General features: G+C 36.4%; 1 protein-coding gene across 5 annotated transcripts in view; it reads right to left on the reverse strand.

The window, feature by feature from the left end:
- Positions 1–120: 120 nt before the first annotated feature.
- The window catches only part of LOC129752512 (uncharacterized), a 59,308-nt gene continuing 33,197 nt past the window's right edge, over positions 121–26,231 (reverse strand). For 2 of the 5 annotated variants that reach the window (XM_055748293.1, XM_055748287.1), the window contains exons 4-10: positions 23,169–23,369; positions 22,976–23,095; positions 22,748–22,894; positions 4,184–4,292; positions 3,851–4,110; positions 3,553–3,615; positions 121–1,276 (exon numbers count right to left, since the gene is read on the reverse strand). In XM_055748293.1, the coding sequence (XP_055604268.1) occupies positions 405–1,276; positions 3,553–3,615; positions 3,851–4,110; positions 4,184–4,292; positions 22,748–22,894; positions 22,976–23,095; positions 23,169–23,369 (1,772 nt within the window). In that variant the 3' untranslated portion in view covers positions 121–404. The remainder of the gene's footprint in view (positions 1,277–3,552; positions 3,616–3,850; positions 4,111–4,183; positions 4,293–22,747; positions 22,895–22,975; positions 23,096–23,168; positions 23,370–26,231) is intronic. The other 3 variants (XM_055748299.1, XM_055748305.1, XM_055748311.1) reach the window with 3 other exon arrangements.

A 26,231-nucleotide genomic window follows, 5' to 3' on the forward strand; every position in this document is an offset into this window, starting at 1 on the left:
AATCAAATTCAATTTTGGGTAACATTCGACCGTTTTTTTTCTTCTAATGCTCCGAGGGACTCAATTCGTTTTTTCCTCACTAAGCAATTCGGAATGCTTTTAGAATTAACAACCTTTGAATATGACTACAAATTGTGGAATAAATATATTATCTATATTTTTCTGCACTTATACTTTGACCAATCACAATCTCTTACTAATGATATTGAAATTTCTGATAAGAGAAAATAAATAGTAAAAAACACTTAACTTCGAATTAAAACTGCGATAAAAACATTTTGGTACTTTATGCTGTTTCAAGAACTAGATCTGTTGCGGGGTTAGCTAGAATATGTATGTATTACATCAGAAGACATGCCTTTCGGTGATCGTGTTTTTCTTTCTTTTTTGTGAATAATGTTTACTCAAACATTTGTCGGTGCATCCATGGCGCAGATAATGGTTTTCATGACCGCAGCGGCCGCCAAAGAGGCATAGTTTTGCCATTTTTTCGATGTTGTCCCATCCTTATAATCAGAAATACCCTTCACTAGGATAAAGCTGTCACGACAATTGCCTACAATGCTGTCTAAGACGGAGTTCATTTCCACATCGGTAGCCACCAAACCATACTGCTGGGAAAACTGTGTTCTTGAACTGTCTGATTTAATGAGATCATAACCGGAACCGATGGGACCAATGTGAAGCCGCGTCTGTGGTACGCCATCTGTTTCATCTTGCGAAACTGGATGAGCCACTTCGATGACGTCCTTGTTTCCAATGTTCATGTACAGTTTATCAGTGTTCGGTGCCGGTCGATCAAAGTTGTTATCGCTTCTACTGCTGAGATTGAGAAGACCTTCCTTGATGTATACCTCCCAAGGTTTTTTACCGTCGTCATTCGAGTGCAACGTTTTCCCGATGGTTTGCAAACAATCGTCAACGGGATAGTACGTTTTGAGTTCATCCTGGCTGTTGTAGACATAACAATAGGGCTTATTGAGGCCACTTTGCTGCTGATGCCCGATGGCGTCCAACGAAGTACGGTTTTGTTCCGAAATGGACGCAATTACCACATCACCCAGGCGCACGTGCTTTTTATAGTCGGTGTAGTGGGGTATGCCACCGGCCAATCCGACGATAAATACGAAGTCTACCTTTTGGAAGGTCCCCAGTAGACGGGTTGTCGTATTGCCCGCAGCAGTCATAGCCTCTCGGGTACTTCCGATCGATGGTAGTTTCGTACTGACAATTCGATGGGCACCTATATTGCCAAGCGTGTATACATTCGATTCACCTATTTGATTAGACAAACAGAAAAATAGTTGTAGATAATAGAAATAGCACAATAGAAAAGGTACATAAGCCCAATTGTTATCAAAACCTTCACCCTGTGTAAAAAATCAGTATTGTATGTTTTTCCAACACCTGCATGAAATTGTTATGGGTTGAACTATAGTGATGGGTAGCGAGTATGCATGATCTTGAAAGCCACTACACGTAATTCTACGTTTTAGGCCGCGTTTTCACAAAATTCATTATTATTTGCGTTCAGCTTTAACATTTTATACGCAAATCCAATTTTAGAACTGAGACTCGGTCAATTCTACAAAATGAGGATGACAAAAATCTGAGTTTGATAAGAAAAACCTTTTTAAGGGTTCAGCATATTATCTCACGATCTTATTTCAGATTCCGGATACTAACTTTATAAATAAAAAAATCACAGTGCAAATTAAAAAAAAAAGAAGAGTACAGTATGCAGTTCAGAATAAAATTTGAGAAACGAATTCGTTAAAGTGACTACCGGCAAAATAAAAACAGAAGTTGGAAGTATAGAACGGAGTCAAATTTGGATTATAATCAAATAGATCGTTCAGTGGAACCCTCAATAATTTTTACAATAAAAATTCTGTAATATAAAAAAATCTAAATAGGTACTTAATAAGTAGTGATCTTTTGAAAACATTTGAAACTATTTGAATCATGAAATTATGGAATACAAATTGAGAACAAAATGATCCTTGTTTGTTCTAGGTCAGGTAACAGAGTATAAAAGGAGTTTTTTTTAAACTGAAAAGTTATCTAAGATTAAGCATGATACCGAATTCTGTGTCTTATAAAAAAACTCTACCTGCTCATTTTCACCATCTTTCATTTCTTCTAACTTTCTTGACGGATAGATTCCATAACCTTAAGATGTCCTTACTAAAAAGTCGAATATTATGTCGAGTTTTTAAGAATTTTTTTTTTATCAATTGTTACAAATTCCTTCTATTTCTTCCATTCAAATGCCTCTCATGTTTTAGAGGTGATTATTTTCGACCAGATGTGTAATGCATAAGATCTTCTTCAAGGATGGATCTCTCGTCTATCCTAAATTTCAAGAGTTCAAAACAGGTTTCAAGCAATTTAAAATATTTTTTTTGATATCTAGTTAGATGAAGGTCGAAATTGAGCAGGATATCTTCAAAATAGAAGGTCAAAAGAAGTGACACTTAACCGTAAGCGTATAATACTATTCGCAAGGACAAATCCTGGCAATTTTTCAAAAAATGCGGGAAAAAATTTAGGGCAAATCTGAATCAAATCTAGGCATTATTTCAAAACATACAATAGGAAAGCGAATGAAATATTTTTAAATGAAAATTGTCATCGAATCACATCAGCAGCGTTTAAATTGTATCTAAGGATTTAGAAAAACTGATGTTAATTTTTCATTTACCTTATTCTAAAAAATCGTTTTTGGACAAAAAAAAAGTTAAATTTTTCAAAGAGGAATTTGGTTTTTTTTTATTTGAATGTGCAAAATTCGGGAACATTTTTACCAATATCTTTGCATCTTGGCCAGATTTTGCTTATCTCGAATTCTGAAACCATAAGTTTTCGGTTAATGGGTAGCTTTTCCAACATTACTTTTGGATATTTTATAAATTATCCAACAACATTCGAATAATTTGACAAATCTGTTATTGTATGAATTTTGCTATTCGGTGAGCCGAATATTCGACTTAAGGGTTTTTTGGTGATATTCGGCGCCGAATATTCGGAACATCTCTAATCAAGATCCTAGAACACAATCTAGGGTTAGAGTTCAGTAACATTATATAGAAAGTTCATCCATTTCTATCCACTTTTTTCGAAAACTTCGATTTCTTTTAATGGCGTTTAGAACATTCCATCTGAAAGGGAAGGGAAGGACATGAAGTGACAGAAGAAAATTAATTTGCCACAAAGCAGAGCAAAAACGCGGAGCAGAACAGGTGACCTGAGATTTTGAAAATTCAATGTTTTCGGGTTGTAATTTCGATCCATAACCATTAACAGGTTAAGGCAAAAACAAAGAAAAACAGGAAGATGAACGTACCGACACGGTTCCGCAGTAGCGAATTTTATTGATATCTGAAGCTGTTTAGAGTATCAATAATAAGAAATACGCTTCATATTGCTAGATATTTGGCAGCAAGCTTGTAATGACTTTGATGTATGGGTAGAGTGCCACAGAACAAACATAAACTGCTAAGCTAAAGAACTTTCTATGCGACTAGCGGCCATATATTCGTTTATTCTTACCAAAACGTCGTCTACTTTTTCTGTTTCTTTGAAGGCCGTTGATTGGGGTATTCGGTGAAGTCCCTGTTAGTTAGAGGTTATTAGTAAATAGTTGGTTATTTAAATAAATCTACTGTTAAAATAAACCCTGGATACCTGTTTTTTTTCAAACTAATCCAGAGGCAATGGAGATATATTCACATTGGAACTTTTATCCTACTATTCCATGTTATCGACGCTCCCTTTCTTCATGCAATAACCAACCCTCTTTCATGCTTTCTACTTCCTGAATCAATATTATCCAGCCACAATAACTTACCAACAGTGGTGTAACGGACAAATGTTTCCTTATTTTCGAGCATGGCATCTACGGCTAGCTTTTCGCAGTACTGCGCTGTGATGATTGCAATCGTTGGCTGCTTGTTGGAAGCGATCGTCGGCATCTGTTTCACAATTTTGATCTCTTTGTCGTCATGGTGGATGCGAGTGAACGAATTGTACTCCATGGATTTGATCAAACCGCGTTCCTTCAATAGCATCATGATCTGCAGAACCTCTTCTTCGTCCCAGCCATTATCCCTGAAGTTTGGAAAACAGGAAAACATAATTTAAGATATGGTGATCCTGGGTGGCAATCGTATTAGAGTCTTACTTCGCTAGGTCTTCAGGAGTTATCGGATTGGGATACGCCTGCTCTATCAACTCCAGGATCTTCTCCGGTGTCAATGGAACAACTTCAAACTGCGAATCTTCAAATGATACTGCAAAGACAAAACAGAAAAGCAATATTGAGGAACATTCCTATTTAAATCAATTTTGTTACTAAATTCGAATTTGTCAGTATAATTTAGTCTTAGTGAGTTTTTGTTTTGCAACTAAGCTAGATAGTTATATCAAAGCCCACACACAGTTGTAAATCTATACATGACAAATGTTAGATTGAATAACATCGAAAAGCATTGATATACAAATAGTTCATCAGTACGAACAAAATTAAAATCTAGCTTCAAGATTACACATCTAAACCAGTGCAGGCCGATTTGATCGTCGGCTGTCTTTCCTAATTTTGCACGTATGCCACAGATCCTATATTCGATTTTAACTGATAATTGTCAATGTAGTCGATAGACTACATATCCATATGGCATGGGATTTAAGTGACCTTTTTTGCGGTTTACTGTTGGCATTAATTTTTTTAATCACTTTCAAATTGAAAAAAAAATTCTGACTTATTACACATACTTTAGTTTTGTTTTTTTCAAAATTAACTTTTCTGAGTTCAGCAGCTTTCTTTCATTTTCTTTCGTATTGTATATTTTATTTGCATGTGATCCTGTAATATCGAGATGGCATCCAAATATGATCGGATTATCAGCGTTTAAATGGTTTAAACGACCAAAAAGTGCATCAAAAGTGCGTTTTCGACGCACGTCCTTCGGCGTTACAAAATTCTGCACGCACACCAAGAGTTTCCGCTTTTGTCGCATGATCAGTTATCGAAAAAGTTCAACTAGCTTCAAACGACGAACCCGCCTAACATCCCACATCTCCGCCTGATCGAACAGTACTGTAAAGCCACTGTAAAGCAATAACTTCCGGTATTTTGTTTTAGCACTTTTTGATCGTTCCACTCTTTAACCCTCATCCATCCCTGAAATTGTCCCAGTCCCTGGAGTGTCAATTTGACACTTCTGGCTAAAGCCAATATATCTATCTTATTTCAAAACCAATTTTTACAAAATTTATAGTTTTGGAAACTTCGTAATGTAATTCGTAATGTAGCGTCGGTGCAGTTTATTGATTCGTTTTCCTTCTCGTACTGTAAACGACCAGGACCAGTAACAGGACTAAAACAAACAAAGTCCTTATACTTGCCTGGGAAAACACGCTCCCTCCCGCTGTGCCTCGACCTTTGCTGCCCAATTACTGGTCTTGGCTGCGAGGGGAGCGCAATTTCAGGCTCTGCCACACTTGGCTTAGCTTCAGGATGATCATCCTGCAGGGTTTCGACTTTTGGCTCGCACTCCGGAACCATACTTTGGTCGTTGACTCTCGGCTGTTTTTTCTTCTGATGTTTCCGCTGGAATCGACTTCGCCGGTTTCCCTTGCTGCACTCGGTATCTGTCTCGGAATTTTTTTCAGGTTTTTCTAATGGAATTTTTTGCTTGAATAAGTATTATATGTCAATGAATGGTGTCATACTCAAACTTCTACACATTATAATTTCGTGAAATTTTTCTGTTCAGAAATCGGGACAGCGGTTTACTTTTCAATTTTTTATCAAAGTTCTGATTTAAGATTTGAACCGTGGAATTATCTTTACCATGCACAATCAAAATTTTATTTCAAATTTCATCTCTATAGAAGAACGTTATTGAAAAGTAACGAAAGGTTTATAATTTTAATCAAATGTAAAAATTTTTAATATTCAAAAAATTACAGGTGGCCATACAAAAAAAATTAAAATGGAAAATATTTTTTTTTTTTTTAAAGTGATTCATGCCTTTGTAAAGTAGCCTGAAGCATTTAAAGCTTAGTTCTTTTAGAAATGGGACACTTTCTTTTGCTAATAGCTCGTTTACTAGCAATCGTACATTCAAAATTTTGGCAGCAATTTTTTGCCTGTAAAAAGTACTATCCGACCTATTTTTTTCAAAATTTTAAAGTTACGCGTTTTTGAGATATTTACGATGCAAGAGAAAAAGTAAAAAATAATTTTGCACAGTTTCATTCAAAATCCATCATAATCAAATTGATAGCTGACAAAACCGTTGATTACTCGAAGAATTACTGTATGTCAGTGGTAAAAAGTATGCAAATACTGTCAAAAATGTCCACAAAGTTCAAATCAAGCATTGGAGTGAAGCATATGATCGGCAACTTTGGCTAAGGGTCATCAGAGAATCAAGTCTCATACCAGCATTTTTAATTTTCTAAAAGCGAAAAACTAAGGGTAGATCGCTGAAATTTCCAAAATTTTTTTTTTCTCCGATAAGCTGAAAGTGTTGCCTGGTAATGAGTCATTCAAACCACACCTCAAACACTAAATTTTGCTAGTTCCAGAGCTCTTAAGCTGTATAGCCGGTTCCGAGGCCATGGGAAAGATGATTTCTGATGAACGACAAAACTTATGAAATACCCTATTTTAAACAAATTCCAGCGGTTGAGTCCTATACCATGTCTGCTCGTTGCAAGGTCCTGAGTATATTAAAGTATGTATTTGCTGGTTATTTTTTATGAAATATTATGATTTGCCAAAATTCTGCTCCTGTGGAAAGAAATAACAATATTCAAAACGAAAACTATGGTTTTCGCTGTTTTTAAAAGCCTAAAAAGAGTAATCTTTTATGGAACCTTCGCAAACTACGATCTATACTAACCGATTATACTTTAAGTTTAATCTCATGATGGTTTTACTTCGATATTGCCAGATTTTGCCAGCAGAAATTCCATTAAAAACGCTCAAAAAGTGGCTCAAAAATAATCAAATTTGTTAGTTTCGAAACATCTGTATCCACTTAATTGCTCTCAGTTTCTTTAAAAAGAGAAGTATTGGTCCGAAAAGTAGCGGAAATTGAAGGAAGAGGGTGTAGCCACCTAAAATACAGATTAGGCGAAGTATTAGTTTGAAAAACTGATCGATATCATGACTGAAAAAAGTGTGCGCTAGCCGATGGGAGGTACCAAGAATAAAGTAGAATTTATTCTTACAAAAAAACGTTTAATAATTTTTTTCAAATTTTTTCATGAATTATCATAAAATTACCTTCATTTCCTTCATAGAAAGTTTTTAGATCAAACGAAAGGTTTTTGAGATACACGCATTCGTAACTGTCCCATTTCTAAAAGAACTAAGCTTTAGTTGGCTGACCCCGCAGATGTGGAAAATTGCTGAATCTGGACGATGCTGCTGATGTGGTTTGGTGGGCTTTTGGCCTTTTCGGTTCCTTTGAGTTTGATTTTCTCAAAGGAACCGAATGTTTCAAGGTTATGTTTATGTTCTGGCAACCCTATGCCAGGCCACTGCTGCACCAGTTCAACATGATGGTGGTGAAGCATAATGAATGCTCCGGGTTTCATTGAAAATGGTTTACTCAGCCGAGCATAGTTGTCCTCGTCGTCCTGATGAAGAACTTCAAACAGCACAATCCTAGCAAGCGGCCTTCTCTCAATAGCATTGCACACATTTTTGGTCGCAACAACCGACCGACCGGGAGAAAGACCAATAACCAAATGAAACCGAGTCGGGGCAATCCTTGCTCTTTTATAACTTCGCATCTAGTGCAGTTTGCGTCGACGATCGGGTTTTTTTTCGCTCGGGTGTTTTGCGCACCAATTTGTATTAGCGCGTTATTAGTATTGGTGTACCAACACATAACCGACCCAAAATGTTGTTCGCAAAAGATGTCCGTGAAAGAGAAGTTTTTCATGACGCGAGATCCGTTCGCGAATTTAAATTTGCCCCCCTATAGTGTTGCCGTAAGATGTAATTCTACGTCAAAAGTTAATTTATCACTTAAAAGGCTCAATATTAAAAAAAGCCGGTCCATCAAACTCAAGCAGCAGTAACTTGCGATTCCCTGGACTAAATTATACCAAATAACTTTTGTTGATAAGTAGCTCAATGATTTTGAATTTGCTATTAATGAAATTTAAGGAAAACTCTTTTTTAAAATTGTCACTAATTTCCCTCATATGCCTAAATTAACACGAGCAAATCGTAATAAATTTTATATTTGCTTCAAATTCAGAGCTTCTAAATTCTTTATTTTGTTTTGAATTTTAATGAAATTACAAAATGGAAAAAGTCACATAGAGGGGTGAACATAGTTATAACAATGAAATATGTGTGGTGATCCTCCATTTCTTTGAACACCTTCCACTAAAAACCCGAAATTTCTCAATAAATTTCTTCCGCGTGAGAAAAACCCGTTTTTTCTTTATGACACACGTTTTAAATCTGACTTTATTTTTCCCCGCTTGCTGTGCTGCGTATTGAAACATTCTTTCTCGGAAACTTCTCTCTATCTCTTTCTCTCCTTTACTCTGTTCACTAACGGTACCAGCATGTACCGAACTGCTAGCGGATTGCATTTTCCTAACGGTCTGCTTGACACTGATATAAATTCTCCTAAATTTTTAACCAATCTTTCAACGTAGATTTTTAATATATGAATATTAAATTAAACCATATACACTACCGTACTCTACAATACTCTCCTCCTCTATACTTTATTCATAAATATAATACAAAAACATCTCATTGAACCTCTCTGGTTTACGAATCACTCTTTTTGTTTTAGAGTTATTTCCAATTTCTTCTTCAATTTCATTTTCTCCGACATTTTGCTTATTTATGTCTTCTAGTTCTCTCATTTCACTTTCCTCTTCTGTTGAAATCGTGCCTGCAAATGAAAATATTAATTATTGTCATTCCATCCAAAATATTTTGTCATTTAAATTTTTTTTAAACTGTACTACCATCTGATGCAACTTCATCCTTAGATTCGAAAATTCTTGGTGCCAGTTTGACGTCCTGTACATTTCTCGTATACTGCACCCCTCTGTCACTTCTTATAATAACCTTTGCTCCATCTCTCTTCAAGAGTTTATATTTCTCATTTGAAAAACTCGGATCAATTTTATTTCTTTTAGGAATTGCCATTAAAACCACATCACCTTCAACGATATCTGATTCTTTCGCACCCCTGTGGAAATCCGCATATTGTTTGCTCTGAAACTTTGAAACTGTATCGCGATCTCTTATTTCTTGACGATCAGTTGAACTTTCCTTTGTGTCCCACAGGCATGGAAATATCCCGCGATACTTCCATCCTACCAACAACTCAAACGGCGTAAGTCCAAGCCTTGAGTTTGGTTTCCGTGTATTGTGGACATGAATGTATTCCTGCAATGCTATCTTCCAGTTTATTTGCTGAACCTTTGCTGCTGCCAAAGCTTTTAGAATTCCTTGGTTCTGTCGCTCAATTGCACCATTGGATTGTGGACTTAACGGTATAGATTTTCTCACATCAACTCCCTTATGTTTCCAAAAATCAACAAATTCTTTACTTTGGAACGGAGGGCCATTGTCACTCTGCAAAACTAATGGTAGACCCCAAGTGTAGAAGATTTCAGAGAGCATGCGATTCACACTTGTAGCGTCCGTTTTTTTCATTTCTACAGCAGCAAGATATCTTGAATAAATATCTACGAGCACTATTATTTCTCCACTTCCACAACCAGGTACAGATAGAAAATCCACTTGCAATTTTTCCCAAGGTCCTTCGGGAAGTATTCTTGTTGATAACGGCAAAGGGGGGTTTTTACGAGATATTACCAAACAAGCAGAACAATTTTTTACATAGCTCTCTACATCCTTAGTCATGTTTGGCCACCAAAAATATTCTCTCAAAATTCTTTTCATAGCAGCAATACCAATATGTCCCTGGTGAGCTGCCTCCAAAGCTGTCATTTGAAGTTCGTTTGGCAATACTATTTTATCCTCTCGGAATATTGTTGCTCCTAGAACTCTAAGTTATTTCATGTGTGCTTGGTATCGAACTAAACTCTTACTCCATTTATTAAGTAAAATTGCCTCTCTAACGTCACATAGAATTGCATCTTTTTCTGATGCTAACTCAATATCGGACCATGAAATGTTTATTGCACCGGAATCAATCGCATACAATAGATGTTTCTCGCTTTCATCATCAAAGGGTTCGTCTATTTGGGATTTGTCAATCAACCTGGATAGAGCATCTGCTATGTTTAAATGACCGGGAACTCGTTTGATTTCGAAATCAAAAACTTGGAGCCTGAGAGACCATGCTTCCGCTCTTGAAACAGCTCTTTTACCAATTCCATGAGTATTCCCAAAAATAAATTCATTTGCTTCCGAGTCTGTTCTGACTATGAAACGTTTGCCGGTTAAATAAAACGAAAATCTCTCGATTCCCCAAACAACTGCTAAAGATTCTTTGTGTGTCTGTGGATATTTTTTTTCTACATCAGTGAGTGCTTTAGAAGCACATGATATTATTCTCGGAATACTATTTCTATCATATTGAACTAGTACAGCGCCTAAACCAATTGGTGATGCGTCTACAAAAAGCTCAGTACTATCAGTATCCTTAAAATATCCCAATCGAATAATGTCTTTCAATGCTCTTGTTTTTAATTCTTGGAACTCCTTCTCCTCATCCTGTGTCCAGTAAAAATAGTTGGATTTTGCAAGATTCCTCATTTTTTTCCGTTTTATCAGCCCGATTAATAATAAATCTCTCAGTGAAATTGACAAGTCCTAGGAAACTCTTAACTTCCTGCTGTGATTCTGGTCGTCTGAAAGTTTTGACTGCGTTCATCTTTTCGTCCTCTATTCGTAACCCATCGTTCGATATAGAAAATCCCAAAAATTTAACCGACTGTTTGGAAAACACACTTTTTGATGAACTTATCTTTACATTATGATTCTGAAGGCATTGTAGTACTTTATCCAATTTCGTATCGTGATCTTCTTTTGTTCGACCGTACACTAGTATGTCATCTAAGTAGTTTCGCGTTCCATCACACCCATCTAAAACTATGGTTTGTAGAATCTCCTGAAAGATATCGGGTGCATTGCACAAACCAAACGGTAGTCTCACAAAGCGATAGGTTGCATTCCCAGCAAAAAAATTAGTTAAATGACGTGAATCTTCATGTAGAACAACATGAAAATATGCGCTGGTTAAATCGATGGTAGAGAACCATTGATTTAACCAGCGCATATTTTCATGGTGTTTTCTGTTTCATTATTTATATTTATATTTATATTTTTTATTGTTGTCACTCGAGACAACTCAAATAGTTTTACAATGATTATTTTTACTTCATCTGCATTTAGCCGTTCTAAGCCTAGTTCATATTTTAGTATAGTTTTGTTCTACAAATTTTAAATGAATAAAACCACTCGAGGTATGAAGAGAAATAACAATACTCTTTTATTCATTTTTTTACTCTTGTCACTCTAGACAATTACAATATCCATAGGTTACACCAAATTCAAATGAATAAAAACCACTCGAGGTATGAAGAGAAATTACAATACTCTTTTTATTCATTTTTTTTGTCACTTGAGATAACTCAAATCCCGATAGGAAATTTGACAGATGAAAAATTTCGCCGTTCACATATTTAGTAGGGTGCCGATTTAGTCTAGCTACGAATCACCATACTAAATCAATGACCCTATTTAGTTTGCCGATTAATCGGGCTACGCTTCAATATGAAATAGGTGCCATACTAAATCTGCTGATAAGTAGGCTCACTCAATTACGTATGATTTGGTAGCATAATAAGTTGATCGACGTTATCGGGAGGGATCGGTCAATTAAGTAGGTTTTCGAAGGACTCTATTTAGTTGGCAAACTTTAAGCCTATTTAGTATGAAATGGTCAAAACTGAATTAGTTTTTGAGATTTGTTGTGTGATAAAGTTCATCGATGGGAAAGCTTGGCCCACAACAGCACGGAAGGCCTCGTCGGTGCTCATCAGCGGTTCGTTGGAGTGGCGAGCGCGTTTCTATCGGTTCCGTCATGACGACGTTCAACCTGACCAAGTTCCCGGACGTTTGCCGGACATACCTGAAGCCGTAATAAAAGGTGTTCCTGACTCCAATAGAGGCATCGCTTGGATGGCAAGCTTCTTTGCAGGACAGGACGTTTCCAAATTGGCTAGGTTAAGATTTCGGCATTCTCATAAGGTAAATCTCCACAGGACTCGCTCCGATCCTGAAGTTTGATAAACTTGGTATAGTAATGAATACTGCTATTAAATATGGCTTCGTAAGTTTCAGGTTTGTTGACTATTAACGTTCAGCGAGAAGACCTGCTGCCACTACCGGCAAAATGAACGGATTAAATAATCCGGGAGTGGCGCTATTAAATGATGGTACCAGCATTCAGGTAAGCTAAAGAGTTTTGTTTTATATCATAAACATAACAGATTTTTATTTTGAAATCAGGTGGCCAACACCAGCGCACTCCAACGGGCGGCAGAAAAGGAAGCCCTGGAGGATCAGAAACACCAGGAAACGGAGCTTGTCCAGCAAATGCAAAATGCCTTCAACGATTTGATAGACGATGACGACCGAGACGATACTCTGGACTCGGTGAATAATCTTTCAAACTGTTCCGAGCATCCTGGAGGGTCTCCGTCACCCCTTCCTATAGTACCAAACCCTTCTAAGGGGCAGCGCTTTCTCGACGGCATCAAATCGATGCAAAATGGTGGAGCCGGTGGATTTATCGGTGATGGGCAGCATGTGCAGGAAGCTTTCCACTGGTTCAAAGATTCCGGCATTCTCATAAGAAAAATCTCCACAGGACTCGCTTCAGTCCTGAAGTTTGCTAAACTTGGTACAGTAATGAATACTGCTATTAAATATGGCTTCGCAGATTTATTTTTCTAGATCATGTGACTAATAACCTTTTTGGTCGGGTGGTTCTATTTTACGGTCTATCAATCTGACTATTTAGTAAGATTGGGTAGGGTGGTAGAAAAACAATCGATTTTTGAGGTCAACCAATTCGGCTATTTAGTGCGATTGAGTTAGGTGGTAGGCAAAAATATCGATTTTTGCGGTCAATCAATCCGACTATTTAGTAAGATTTGGTAGGGTGGTAGATATAAAACTCAATTTTTGTGGCCAACCAATCCGGCTATTTAGTACGATTGGGTAGGGTGGTAGGAAAAACAATCGATTTCTAAGGCCAATCAATTCTGCTATTTAGTCGGATTGAGTTGGGTGGTACGAAGAAAAATCCATGTTTGCGATCAATCAATCCAGCTATTTAGTACGATTGGGTAGGGTGGTAGGAAAAACAATCGATGTTTGAGGCCAATCAATTCTGCTATTTAGTCGGATTGAGTTGGATGGTACGAAGAGAAATCAATTTTTGCTGTCAATCAATTCGGCTATTTAGTACGATTGGGTAGGAATATCTCATCAACTTTATCGCCCTACTAATCAGGCGATTTAGTCGGTTCCTACACAATCGTGCTACTCATCACCCTATTTGATAGGCCTACGAAATCGGCTTATTAATCGGCTGATGCCCAGCAAAAACTCCCATAAGCGACGTTGCAACAATAGGCCGATTAGTATGAACAAAAATCGGCCGACGCACCCTTCGCGAGCCGACTAAGTATGATGAATAGTAGGGTGTATTTCCTATCGGGATATTGATTGACTATTATCATTTTTACTTCATCTGCATTTGGCCGTTCTAAGCCTAGTTCATATTTCAGTATAGTTTTGTTCTACAAATTTTAAATGAATAAAACCACTCGAGGTATGAAGAGGAAAACAATACTCTTTTATTCATTTTTTATTGTTGTCACTCGAGACAACTCAAATAGTTTTACAATGATTATTTTTACTTCATCTGCATTTAGCCGTTCTAAGCCTAGTTCATATTTTAGTATAGTTTTGTTCTACAAATTTTAAATGAATAAAACCACTCGAGGTGTGAAGAGAAATAACAATACTCTTTTATTCATTTTTTTACTCTTGTCACTCTAGACAATTACAATATCCATAGGTTACACCAAATTCAAATGAATAAAAACCACTCGAGGTATGAAGAGAAATTACAATACTCTTTTTATTCATTTTTTTTATTGTTGTCACTCGAGACAACTCAAATATTTATTTACTATTATTATTTTTACCGCATCTGCATTTGGCCGTTCTAAGCCCAGTTCATAATTCATATTTAGTCTAGCTCTGTACAAATTTTAAATGAATAAAACCACTCGAGGTATGAAGAGAAATTACAATACTCTTTTATCCATTTTTTATTATTGTCACTCGAGACCATTTTCATAGGTTATATCAAATTCAAATGAATAAAAACCACTCGAGGTATGAAGAGAAATTGCAATACTCTTTTTATTCATTTTTTACTTGAAACTACTCAAATATTTATTTACTTTTATTATTGTTGATTATTATTGTTTTTTTTAGTTCATCTGCATTTGGCCGTTCTAAGCCTAGTTCATTTTCTTATATTTTAGTATAATTCGGTTTCACAAATCATTAAATGAATAAAAACACTCGAAGTATTTTTAACTGATATTATTTATGACAAATTCAATATACATTAATAAATATTATTTTTTACTTCATAAGTGTTTGGTGACTCAGGCTTAGTCAGCTCTTCCATTTCTAGTCTATTTAGCACAGTACACAAGCGTTTTGAATGTACTTACAAATAACTATGTTTTTTCGCAGTTCTCATTTATCAACTTTTTATTCGTATCAAATATTTAACAATTTGATAATTATTTTTCATTTGATATATCATAAAAATTAAACTTTTAAATAAATTATCCACCACTGCACTCTATTTGTTTTTCTAACTCTTCTTAATCAGCATTCAACGTTTAACTGCAGATAGGGGAAAAAACAGCACCAATATCAAAGTAATGTAAAACAATCAGGCTCGTCATTGAACAAACAACCTCTGTTTCAATCTTCACCAATCCTCACAACCTGGTTTCAATCTTCACAATATCCACAATTTCATTTTTTTTTGCAACTTCCTTGAATTCTTCATAAAACACAATTCACTATCTTTCAGATCACAACGTATGTAGTTGAACTCAACAACCGACCAACTGATGCACCATTTCACTACAACTACATTCACGCTTTCCGCACTAATTGATTTCAATTGACAGAAATAAAACAAACCAAGTTTTAAGTTCTTTCTATTTTCTTTATTCATGAATTTCAAATTGGTAATATTCAGAACGACCGGAATAGGATGAGATCGTTTTGAATATTGCAGTCACGCAATCAGCTGATGAAGAGAAAAAAAAAATACCCCAGCATGTAATAGACGCGAAACCAAAAATCAAGGCAGTCGTATCGTTAACCACCGCTACCCGTCGCTATGGTAACACATGCTAAGGTTGAAAATTTTCAGCCAACACGTGGGTTGCTCTCATCAGTTAGCCGTAAGCGATCTGGTTAAAACACTTTCGGGGGTTTTCTTTTAGACCCTCGTAATGAATATGAATTCATACTTGAACGGTTCGTATATTAAGGAACAGAAAATTACAAACTAAATTGAATCGGTTTAAAAAAAAATTAACCCGGGATTGCCCGACCTGGCTACGTAATAAAATAATTCTGTCCTTCCGTCCATCGTAAACAAAGAAAAACACTTACTTGGTAGATTCGCCGCTACCGGCTGCGCCAATGTGGTGATCCTCCATTTCTTTGAACACCTTCCACTAAAAACCCGAAATTTCTCAATAAATTTCTTCCGCGTGAGAAAAACCCGTTTTTTCTTTATGACACACGTTTTAAATCTGACTTTATTTTTCCCCGCTTGCTGTGATGCGTATTGAAACATTCTTTCTCGGAAACTTCTCTCTATCTCTTTCTCTCCTTTACTCTGTTCACTAACGGTACCAGCATGCACGCTAACTTTTGGCTACCCCTTAACGAATACTTTTGACCCGTTATTCAATAAGACTGGGAGAACTCCTTTTTAGGGATAAACACGCTGTACCCTTTAAGGGGTACTCAGCTTGATAACGCTTCTAGCGGATGAAAACTACCCCTTATTTGAAACGCTCGTAGCGGATGAAAATTACCCCTTATTTCAATTGGAAATTTTAGGTTCTGCCAATGGAGAATTTGTTTCCTGGAATAAATTAAAACAAAATGTATTTGTGTCATGTCGTTTATTCAAATGTCAATAATTTTAAGGATGATTTTTTGTTGAACTATTTTTTCACAACACAAATAAATGCAATCCTCCGTTTCCCCGCTTGGATACTTTTTCACATCTTGAATCCGATTTGGCATTTTAATTCCTCTTGTTTTTGTTTGGCTCATCCGGAACATTACTCTCCTGAAAAATAAAATTAATGAAGTAAATTCTGCGGGAATACTATTTAAATTTCAAATAAAACACGTACCATAACCTCTCTCAGAATCAATTTACCAGACGAATAACAACGCTTTAAATGTAACAACACCTAAAACCACCCCTTTTGAAGGGAATCGAGCTTTTCAAAATAAGGGGTAATAATCATCCGATAAAATGACCCGTTATTTGACAGATCCTGGAGGTTCTCAATAACGGGTCAATTTTACGCCTTTAAGGGGTAGCCAAAAGTTAGCGTGTGTACCGAACTGCTAGCGGATTGCATTTTCCTAACGGTCTGCTTGACACTGATATAAATTCTCCTAAATTTTTAACCAATCTTTCAACGTAGATTTTTTAATATATGAATATTAAATTAAACCATATACACTACCGTACTCTACAATATGTACTTGAAATATTTGTTCTGCTGTCGTTATACATTTATTGCCTTCAATATGTAGTTTCTTTATTATTTGCTCACATTTAGAAAAAAACAATGAAAAAAAAAATCATTAAACTGTAAAAGTACGGAATTAAACTGCTACATTACTTCAACAGTAATTATTCCGTTGCACACGAAACAGTATTGAACGACCCCTCGTCGCTTTGTTTAGTCCAATGTTCCGAAAATCGCTCAAGAAAAGCAATCAGGATTCAAAGTTCTTCGAAATAACAGGTTACCTCATCCGCCATATTGGTTGGCAGATTTCCAGAATGATGACGTAGTTGTTACGAAAAGTAGCAAGCATTGTACCGAATTCTTCAGTTTTTCCATAAAAATTATTATTTATGCCAGTAACTTGTATGCCACTGTCCTCAAATTCATAAATTCAACTTCTCTGATTTATGAGCTTCTTTAAAAAATACGGTTTGGTTTGCGGTTCTGCATAAAATGCTAATTTACCGCGGAAACGTCTAATTATTCGGGGAAATTGTTATTACTCGGAATAATTTCTGAGCAAATTCTTAGCTTAAAAATTGAAAATATCGCATGAGGACACATTTAATAGTTCTAATGAATCATTTAAAACGCAAATTTTGAGTTCGTTAACAGTAAAATATGAAATCGATAAATCATCTTTTATCGTAACTATTTTCGTATTCGAGTTTTGGAATGATTCCAAGCTCTTTATTCAATACATTTCATACTGTAATCAATTGTTTTAACACTAACTTTGGTTCTTTAACACTAATTACTGAACTTTTGTATGCAAATGACGAAAAACGTAGATTTATTTTTTACTCCTATGGAATGTATGAAGAATCTCATAACAACTACGTCATCATGCCCGGCGTGGGGGTACGTTCACACATGATTACGGTACCCTATAATTCAAATACTCTGATCAGGATTCGTTTCAAGCTATAATAAGGCATTTTCCCACTTGTCAGACGAACAGCTGATTCCTCATGTTTACATTTTCTCGGCATATCGTGGTAGGGTAAACATAACAACAACATTACGTATGTTCAATGACCAGATAGTAACGATATGATATTGGCAATGCAATTGTAGTGGTTTTGCAAGCACACCTTGGTGAGGAGCATATAAATTCTTTATTTAATGATTTGTAAATTCATAGCTAGTTGAGACATGAAGGTTTTTTGATGCTTTTAATTAAAGAAGTTTTTAAAAGAAAGCATTGAACAGTGCTTATCATCAAAGATCAAAATGGCGACTAGTTGGTGTTTACATTTTTCAAAACAAAAACAAAAAGCTACCCTACCACAATCTGTCTCAGGAAATGCTCTATACTTACACCTCCGAGTGCTGTGATACGCACGTGGTGAACGTATCCGTTTAATATTAGTCGAACATCAACACAACTAGATACATAAAAATATACCGTGCCCCATCGGGGGCTACCGTTGCTATTCGTCACGTGGCTTTTCAAAGGTGATCGACATACTTGATGATAAATTTTGAACGTTGTTACCTACCACAATCATTCACTAACGCCTAACCTCGCATCATTGTTCATAATGTTCATTATTGATAGACGATCATGAATGTCTCAGAAGGAAAATCTGAAGAAATACCAGAACCAAATGTTGAAAAAAAGCCGTAGCACATGCTGGACAGTTCATTGCGGTTACTAAGTAATAATTTTGTTCTTCTACATAAAGCTTTTCGCTAAAAATCATATTATAACCTTTACGCATCGCTCAGAACTGATACATATCAGTTGTGATAATAGAAGGTTGAAAACCATCAAGGAAGGCAATCGCCATCGAGACGTTCATTGCTGATAGTCTGCGTCCTTCTTTACCACATCATGTTTTGGGGGAATGTTTCAAATACAGGAGCGTCGTTGTCATGCATGATTGTTAATATGATTTGGTTGAAGAAGGAAAAATTGACTGCTTCGATTTTTTGGCTGTGAATGAAGTAAAGCATGGCTAACCGAAAATGATTGATTTTCGGAACATTGGTTTAGTCTTAGCTATCATTGGATGTAAGTGTTACTTTTGTAATCAGGTGTTATCCGGAAAAAATGGATCTCGAACAGAAACGTAGCGCTGTGGTTGCCTTGTTCCTAGAGAAAATCTTAATCGTACTGCAGTTCGTGAATAAGCAGAACGACAGAGTTTGGTTGCCAGACAGATCACGAAACCATGCCGACTTGCTGACGGTACCCGGCGACAGAAACCAGCATCGGTGATGGTTTGGGCCGGAATCACCCGTGATGGCCGGACTCCGCTGGTTTTTGTCCCTGAAGGAGTAAAGATCAACCAAAATACATATCAGGAACTGATCTCGAATCGAATAGGATTAATAATTTCACCCCTGAACCCTATGGACTTCGCTGTTCGGAGTATGTTGGAGGCCGAAGTCTGCTCATAAGCATGGATCACTACAAATCTGGACGCATTAAAACGGGTCTATCTCGGAGCTATGTAAACGAATTAAAAATATTTTGTACTTGAAATGTAGGGTTTTTATTGCACTTTAAAGGAAAAATAATAATAAAATTATTCCGATGTTGTTTTGATGAATTTTCGAACTTTTGGTTGAGTATCACTCATTATAGTTTGAACACCTTATTCGCTGACCTCAGCGGCCATTTTGTTCCACAATCTCTTCATCTCTGTTGCTTCCCGAGTCGTCCTACCATTCTTCTTCATCTTCTGCTTGACAATTGCCCAAAATTTTTCGATAGGGCGGAATTGAGGGCAGTTGCGTGGGTTGATGTCCTTTTCGACAAAATCCACCCGTTGGCCCAATACCACTGTAGAACCTCCTAGCTGTAGTGGCAGCTTGCCAAATCTGGCGAAAACTTAACTAGTCCTTTGTGAGATCTAATGTACGAAAAAAAAAGTTTTTCAGGCATTCCTCCTTGTAAATTTCGGAGTCCGTGGTCTTGTTTTTCACAAAAACCGGAATTTTTCGTCCACAGCTGCAAATACCTTGCCAGATCAAACACTTTCTTGCACACTTATCAGCAAAAACGAATTTGAAGTTGCCGGGGACATCACCATGACCAGTGCAGTGCACCACTGCAGTGGTTTTACATAATTTTTGGCCAGAAAGCTGCCCAAAATCCATCTTCACGTACGTTTCGTCATCCATGAGGATGCATCCGTCGAACTTCGTTGGAATCTTCTTGTATAACTTGCGGGCACGTCCTTTGGCTACTAAATTCTGCTTCAATGTCCGGTTTGGTTGCTTACTGGTCCGATAGGATCGTATTCCTTCGCGTAGACGAATTCTGCTGACGGTGCACCGGTCGGCGTTGAATTTCTTGGCAATGCCATAGTCCGAATACCCTGTGTTTTCCTTGATTGTTCTCAACACCTTCAAATGCAGTTTCTGATTCTTAGGTCCACTATAACGCTTGGTATGAATCTGCCGATCTATAGTACGCATCTCACGGAAACGTTTGAGAACGCTACACACGGTTGATTTGACCATTTTTAACGATTTCGCGATTTTTGAACCCGACCACGTCGGGTTTTTGACGTGGGTGTTCAAAATTTATTTTCATCTCGCGGCTTCCATCACGTGTAACTTTTTTGAAACAAAACGAATCCTAATGAAATTTTCAGCACTGGTAGAAGAAACATTCCTCTACAAAGTGCTGCCAAAACTTTTAATCAAATTATCCATCGCAGTGATCAGTTTTCCAGCAGGCGTTTAAGAAACGTATGACTTCAATTGACCGTCTAACTTTCTAATCTTCCGGTATAAATTTTGAAAATACAAGGTTCATTGAAAAAATTTGTGCACTTTTGAGAAAAAGTGTAAAATATCAAAAAGGTCTAGAAAAAAAGGTTCTGTATTGTTTTTTTCGGGAACTTGTCACTTTTTGGCATTCTTCCTTCCCTTTAATCTGTTAAGTTGAATGAAAAAAAGAAAATAAAAAGATTTTACAAATGTTTTGTTGTTCATCTAGGTTAGTTACTTCATCAATTATCATTGATCGATTTGAGCTTGCTATCAACTACGGTCCACCTGCGGCCCCTCCTGGCCAATGGCATAATGGTTGGTAATCAACATTGCACAATGAACCAAATGAAAGGTGCTGGGTACAAGCATCACAATCTCACTTTACAGTTTTGAGAATCTCACTTTTCAATATGAACCAATAACGACGCCGGCCAAGTCCGTGTAGTCGATAGGGGGAAAGGAAGTGCAGCACATGTGAGGTTTGTTTTGCGGAGACCGGCTGTACGCCATCCTTCCTAAAATCTCACGTTGATTGTTTGGGGATAAGGGTGTTATGGCTTGGAAATCACTTTGGTAAATGATGTGGCCACTTGAAACCTGTGCTCCTAATCTTTTGGACCGTCCCTGTCCGTTTATGATATTTCATCATTCGTTCTGTGAAAATTGTGCTTTGTCTCTTACTTTGTCTTACCAGGTAGGAAGAGAGGTAGGCATAAATTTCCAAAATCCTGCTAATCTAATTAGTTAACGACCCCTTTCACGAAGGAAATTATTTGCCTTCAGATCGGAAGATCCATTCTTATAGCCTCTCCCATATACGTTACTATCGCTAAATACGAAAAAGAGTGCTATTTTGGGCCACCATATTTGTTTGATCTATAAAAAAAATGAAAATAACAAGTGGTATGGTATTTTTCGTTTCTAACGCTTCTTTTGTGAAAATTTTTAAAATAGAATTTTTTCTGGCTTTTAAATATGCTTTTTTTCGATTTACCAAAATGATGAGGAATTACGGTCCACCGAATCAAAACTGATCAAATACCTATCATTCAAAGCTCAATCAATCTTATAATTATGTATTTTCTCAAGTCATTGATTTATTACTAAACAATTTCAGAAACAAAAAAAAAAAATAAAAAAATAGAGCTGTTCACGATCAATTAGTTTCAAAAATTGAACTTGGTAACTTCAAGTATTTTTCTTAGATAAGTTGCATGTACATCTGTACTGCGTTATAATAAAATTTAAATTGATTGAAACAATCTTAAAACTTCTATAATACATTTGAAATTTTTATCTCAACACAGTTCTCAGATACATAATATGGCTCACGTCAACCTATGGCCAATGGCAAGTCAAACAGTTTTTTCGTGATTGATTTGAAAACCGTTCTAGGTCAAGAGAAATTACTGCATAAGAAGAACATCTTCGCCATTCTGGCTTAAGAAGCTTATATTGGGTAGATAAAATCAAATATGCAGGATCAAAAACTGTTAATGTTATTTCGGATGAACAAACGGATCAACAGAACCAAATCAAATTGAAGAAAAACAAATATTACATTTCACTGCTCATCACCATAAAAGTATGCGTGAGTAACATTGAGAATGTAAAAAAAATAGAAAATAGAAATAGAAACATTGAAACAGGTAACAAAGACATTTATTTTCATTCGATTCAACAAAAAATTTATTTCGACGCTGTTCGTTTTTTTCCTGCCTCGGTTGGTTGTTTGTCGAAGAATTTATGGAGTAGTTTGCTCTTGACCTCGTGTTCTCGAAATTCGTTACATTTGCAAGTCAACGAGAACGAATGCCCAAGCAAAGCGACGGAATCACGAGATAGATAGGGATACATAGATACCAATAGGCAAAATTCACGAAATGTGGTTGGTTTTTTTTCTTACTGGTTTAGGTTACTGGATCAAAAATTCCGATTGATTCACGAAACACTAACAAACACTGGCTGGAATGATGGTTATCTGTTTTTTTTTTTAGTTTTGGTTAGCGTTCAAGAAGTTTTTCGTTGTTAATGGGAATGGGAGGTCTTTCACGTCACGCCGCACGGTTGGTTAGGCTGTTGTTATACATTTCAATCCAAAGATTTTTCATCAAAATCTCACCAGTCGGTTCCTCTGTTTGTGAATGAATGGGAGAAGGATGAATGCTACCACCACCAACACCACCACCTTTATCGACTTCATCGCTGTGAAGTCCCCTATCACTTTTATCACATTGTCCGTAGCAAACTAAAACGTGGCCGGGACGAGCTTGGGTTCGACAATAGTTAGCAGTAAAAATTAAAATATTTTCGATATGGAATAGCAAAATCAAGATTGGTAATATCTTACGTGGTCTGGACGGTGGTGCTGAAGTTTGCTCCAATATTCGCAGTTCTACTTCGACGGCTTGTATGCCATTGTACCCTTTCTGGAGTTGTTTCATAATCTTTTTAATGAACCCGACATAATCTGCAATAGAATTGAAATGAAGCGTTAATGTTTTATGTAGGCCTACAATTCAGTCAGTCAGTCAAACTTGTACCTCTGGGGAACTCTTTTGGGCTGACTAGCTCGCGGAAGAAATCTTGGGCCACGTGGGCTTGGGAGTCTCCATTCTGCAACCAATCGCGAAACCAGAATCGTATCGTGCGTGATTCCTGCGAGTGTTGGCCGGTGTTGGCGCTGACCAGGAACACACGAAACTCCAAACTTAGCTGGGCGGGAGGGCGAACGGTTTGCTGATCTGTGAAATGAAGAAAAGGAATGTAATTTAATGTAGGACGCATACAGAAACATGACTTCGAAAAAGATTTAATAATTATTTTTATTAAATACCCCCAGAGGACACTCAATTTCAATTTTTGATTTCCCGCCTTTTTTTCGCATGATTTGATAAAAATTCCCGGTTCTAAAAACCTAAAAATGGGTTTCAATCATAAAATTCATTTTTAACGATTTTCTTAAAGGTCGTTTTTATTTTAGTTTATTTTCCTAAGGCTTGTGATATAGCTCAGTTGGCAAGTCAGTTGCTTCCTGAGCCGATGTACGTGAGTTCGAGCCCAAGAGTAAACATCGATCACAGTTGTACCGGATTATTTTTTTCAATGGCTGTCCGCCAACTGCATCGTTGATATTAGTCGCGAATGACATGAACATGTTAAAACGACTATAATCGCAACAATAAAAAACTCTTCCGAATAAAAAAATCATAGCTTATTCAAACAGATCTCATTTAAAAAAAATCTCGCCGTGACCTGCTCTTTATTCTGCGCAGTTTTATATCTCGCTTACAAGAAATATAGATTTCAAATCAAAAAGATCATTGATAAGGGCAAACAAAAGTTAGAGAATGCACAGAGTTTGAGAGACGACATTTGAAGGAATTTGCTAAACCAGTGATAAGCAGTGTATTAAAAAAATGCAACACTTTGTTTTGTAAATAACTTGTGTATGCATGGATGAAAATTTACAACATTTTTCAGCGAAGTTACCTAGTAATGTAATGTATTCGTGGAAAAAATTTGGTGACAATCTGTCAAGTGGTTTTTTTTTAGACAGCGTCCAATACAGAAGCTCATTAAGAAAGATTCGAAAACAACTTTCGCAACAATTTCGCAATTTCGGAAACAACTTTACAGCACAAAACAAAAATCTGCACAATTTTCCGTATGTTTGGATAACGTGCCGCTATTAAGCATATCCCTTTTTTAATACCTGATAACAGAAGTTATTCACAAAACTAAGTGTTGCATGTTTTTCGAATACAATCCTTAATATTGGAAAAAATTTGTAGTCCACCATTTTAAACTTATCGAACTTATCCAAATTTTCTGGACGTAAAATTTAGTTTAGAAATTCAGTACTGTTTTGTAGATTTTATCCACACAAGCACAATGCTACCGAAATTTTCATTGCTTTCTCCTTAACATTTATGTATGTTCCATAACATCCTTCAACTGATTTCTGACCACTTTTCGCTATATTGTAACACCCCAAGCAACCAAAAGTCCCATAAAACAGGTACAAACACGCTTACTCAGCCCCATCATTGATATGAAGTACGTTCTATGCAGCTCAAAATTTAAGTTCTTATTGATACTTTTAAGTTCCAAAACAAGTCTTAATGATTTTCTATTCAGCTTCCAGCGGCCTCTTCATTCAGCTTCCGAAAAATCGCAAAATGAGCAAAAAAATCTCTCTCTATCTCAACTGAACCGTTGGCTTCGCTTCATATCACCTTCTCTCGATAATTTACTGTGTTCTGTACCGGTGCCGCCATGATGCCACGTGCCGGATTTCAAACTCTACAAATTGCTCAATTGCTTCTTTTTTACATTTCCTACATATATCGCGTCAGAATGGTCACTCAAGTACAAAATTACTTATTGAAAAAAAACTTGTCCGGCTTGGGGATCGAACCCCGACCTACGTGGTGAGAATCGAACACGCTACCACGAGACCACACCTAGATGTTGTTCTAACTGAAACTAAAACTCGAAGAGGTGATTTGATTTTGAAAGCACATCGATGCACTTTTTGTGACTTATCAATACCCGTTTGAGCACTTTTGTGCCCTTTATGTGACTTACCAAATCCCGTATTGAGCACTTTTGTGCCCTTTATGTGACTTGAGTCCCGTATAACGTACGTATAGATCACTTTTGCAGCTTTCAAGTTCGTTAATGAGTACATAAAGTTCACTAATGGGAATTGGGCAAGACAAGTCACATACAACGTACATATTAATCACTTTTGCAACTTTTAAGTTCATTAATGAGTACATAAAGTTCACTATAGGGAATTGGGCAGTTGATTCTCTTTGTCAGCCAATATGTAACTTTCAATGCCTTCATTCAAGTAAATATGTGACTTTTGGTTGCTTGGGACTGACACTCAACATTGTTTAAATAAGTTTACAAATGAATATAAAAATTGGGATTTTCTCACAGAACACAATTTTTTGGAAAAATTTTACCGGAGCACCAATTTTTCCCAAACTTCACCGTTCAAGCACACGCCTACTCCTCCTCATTGCTTTCTCGTTGATATTTATCAGAAAATGTTTTCTGACTTTCTAGGTATTTGATACCGGAGGACAAATATTTGTAAAAAAAATCACTAAACGTTCAAAAAGCTGTATACTAACATAAATTCGAGTTTTTGAGGTAAAAACTTAAACTAAACGTTACTATGCCACGCATTTATTGGAAGTTTATTCATTTAACAGTACTTTTTTACTGAATGTACGTCATCGTGAAATGTGTCATAGTTGAAAATCAGTTTGATGATGAAATCAATTTATCCAAGTGAACCTTTTTTTAAATTTTCTCTAAAGTACACGACGTTTTTATGTTTTGAAATCATTGGCAGATATCGATCCAATTTTTGAATGCTTATTTAATTTTGTTTCACATATACCAATTTCAGATATACTATTTCTACCAGACATCCGTAAGCTTTCAAACTAATAAAAAAAAATTATAGTTGGAACTTTTGCTAAGACATTCCGTTACTTAATCAAAAAAGGAGATGCAATTTGAATGGGTTTTTACAATTTCAAGATCAAGATAAAAAAAATTCAAACGCACTTATTTAAACAAACTTT

The sequence above is a fragment of the Uranotaenia lowii genome, chromosome 1 (genome assembly GCF_029784155.1).
Source record: "Uranotaenia lowii strain MFRU-FL chromosome 1, ASM2978415v1, whole genome shotgun sequence".
NCBI lineage: Eukaryota > Metazoa > Arthropoda > Insecta > Diptera > Culicidae > Uranotaenia > Uranotaenia lowii.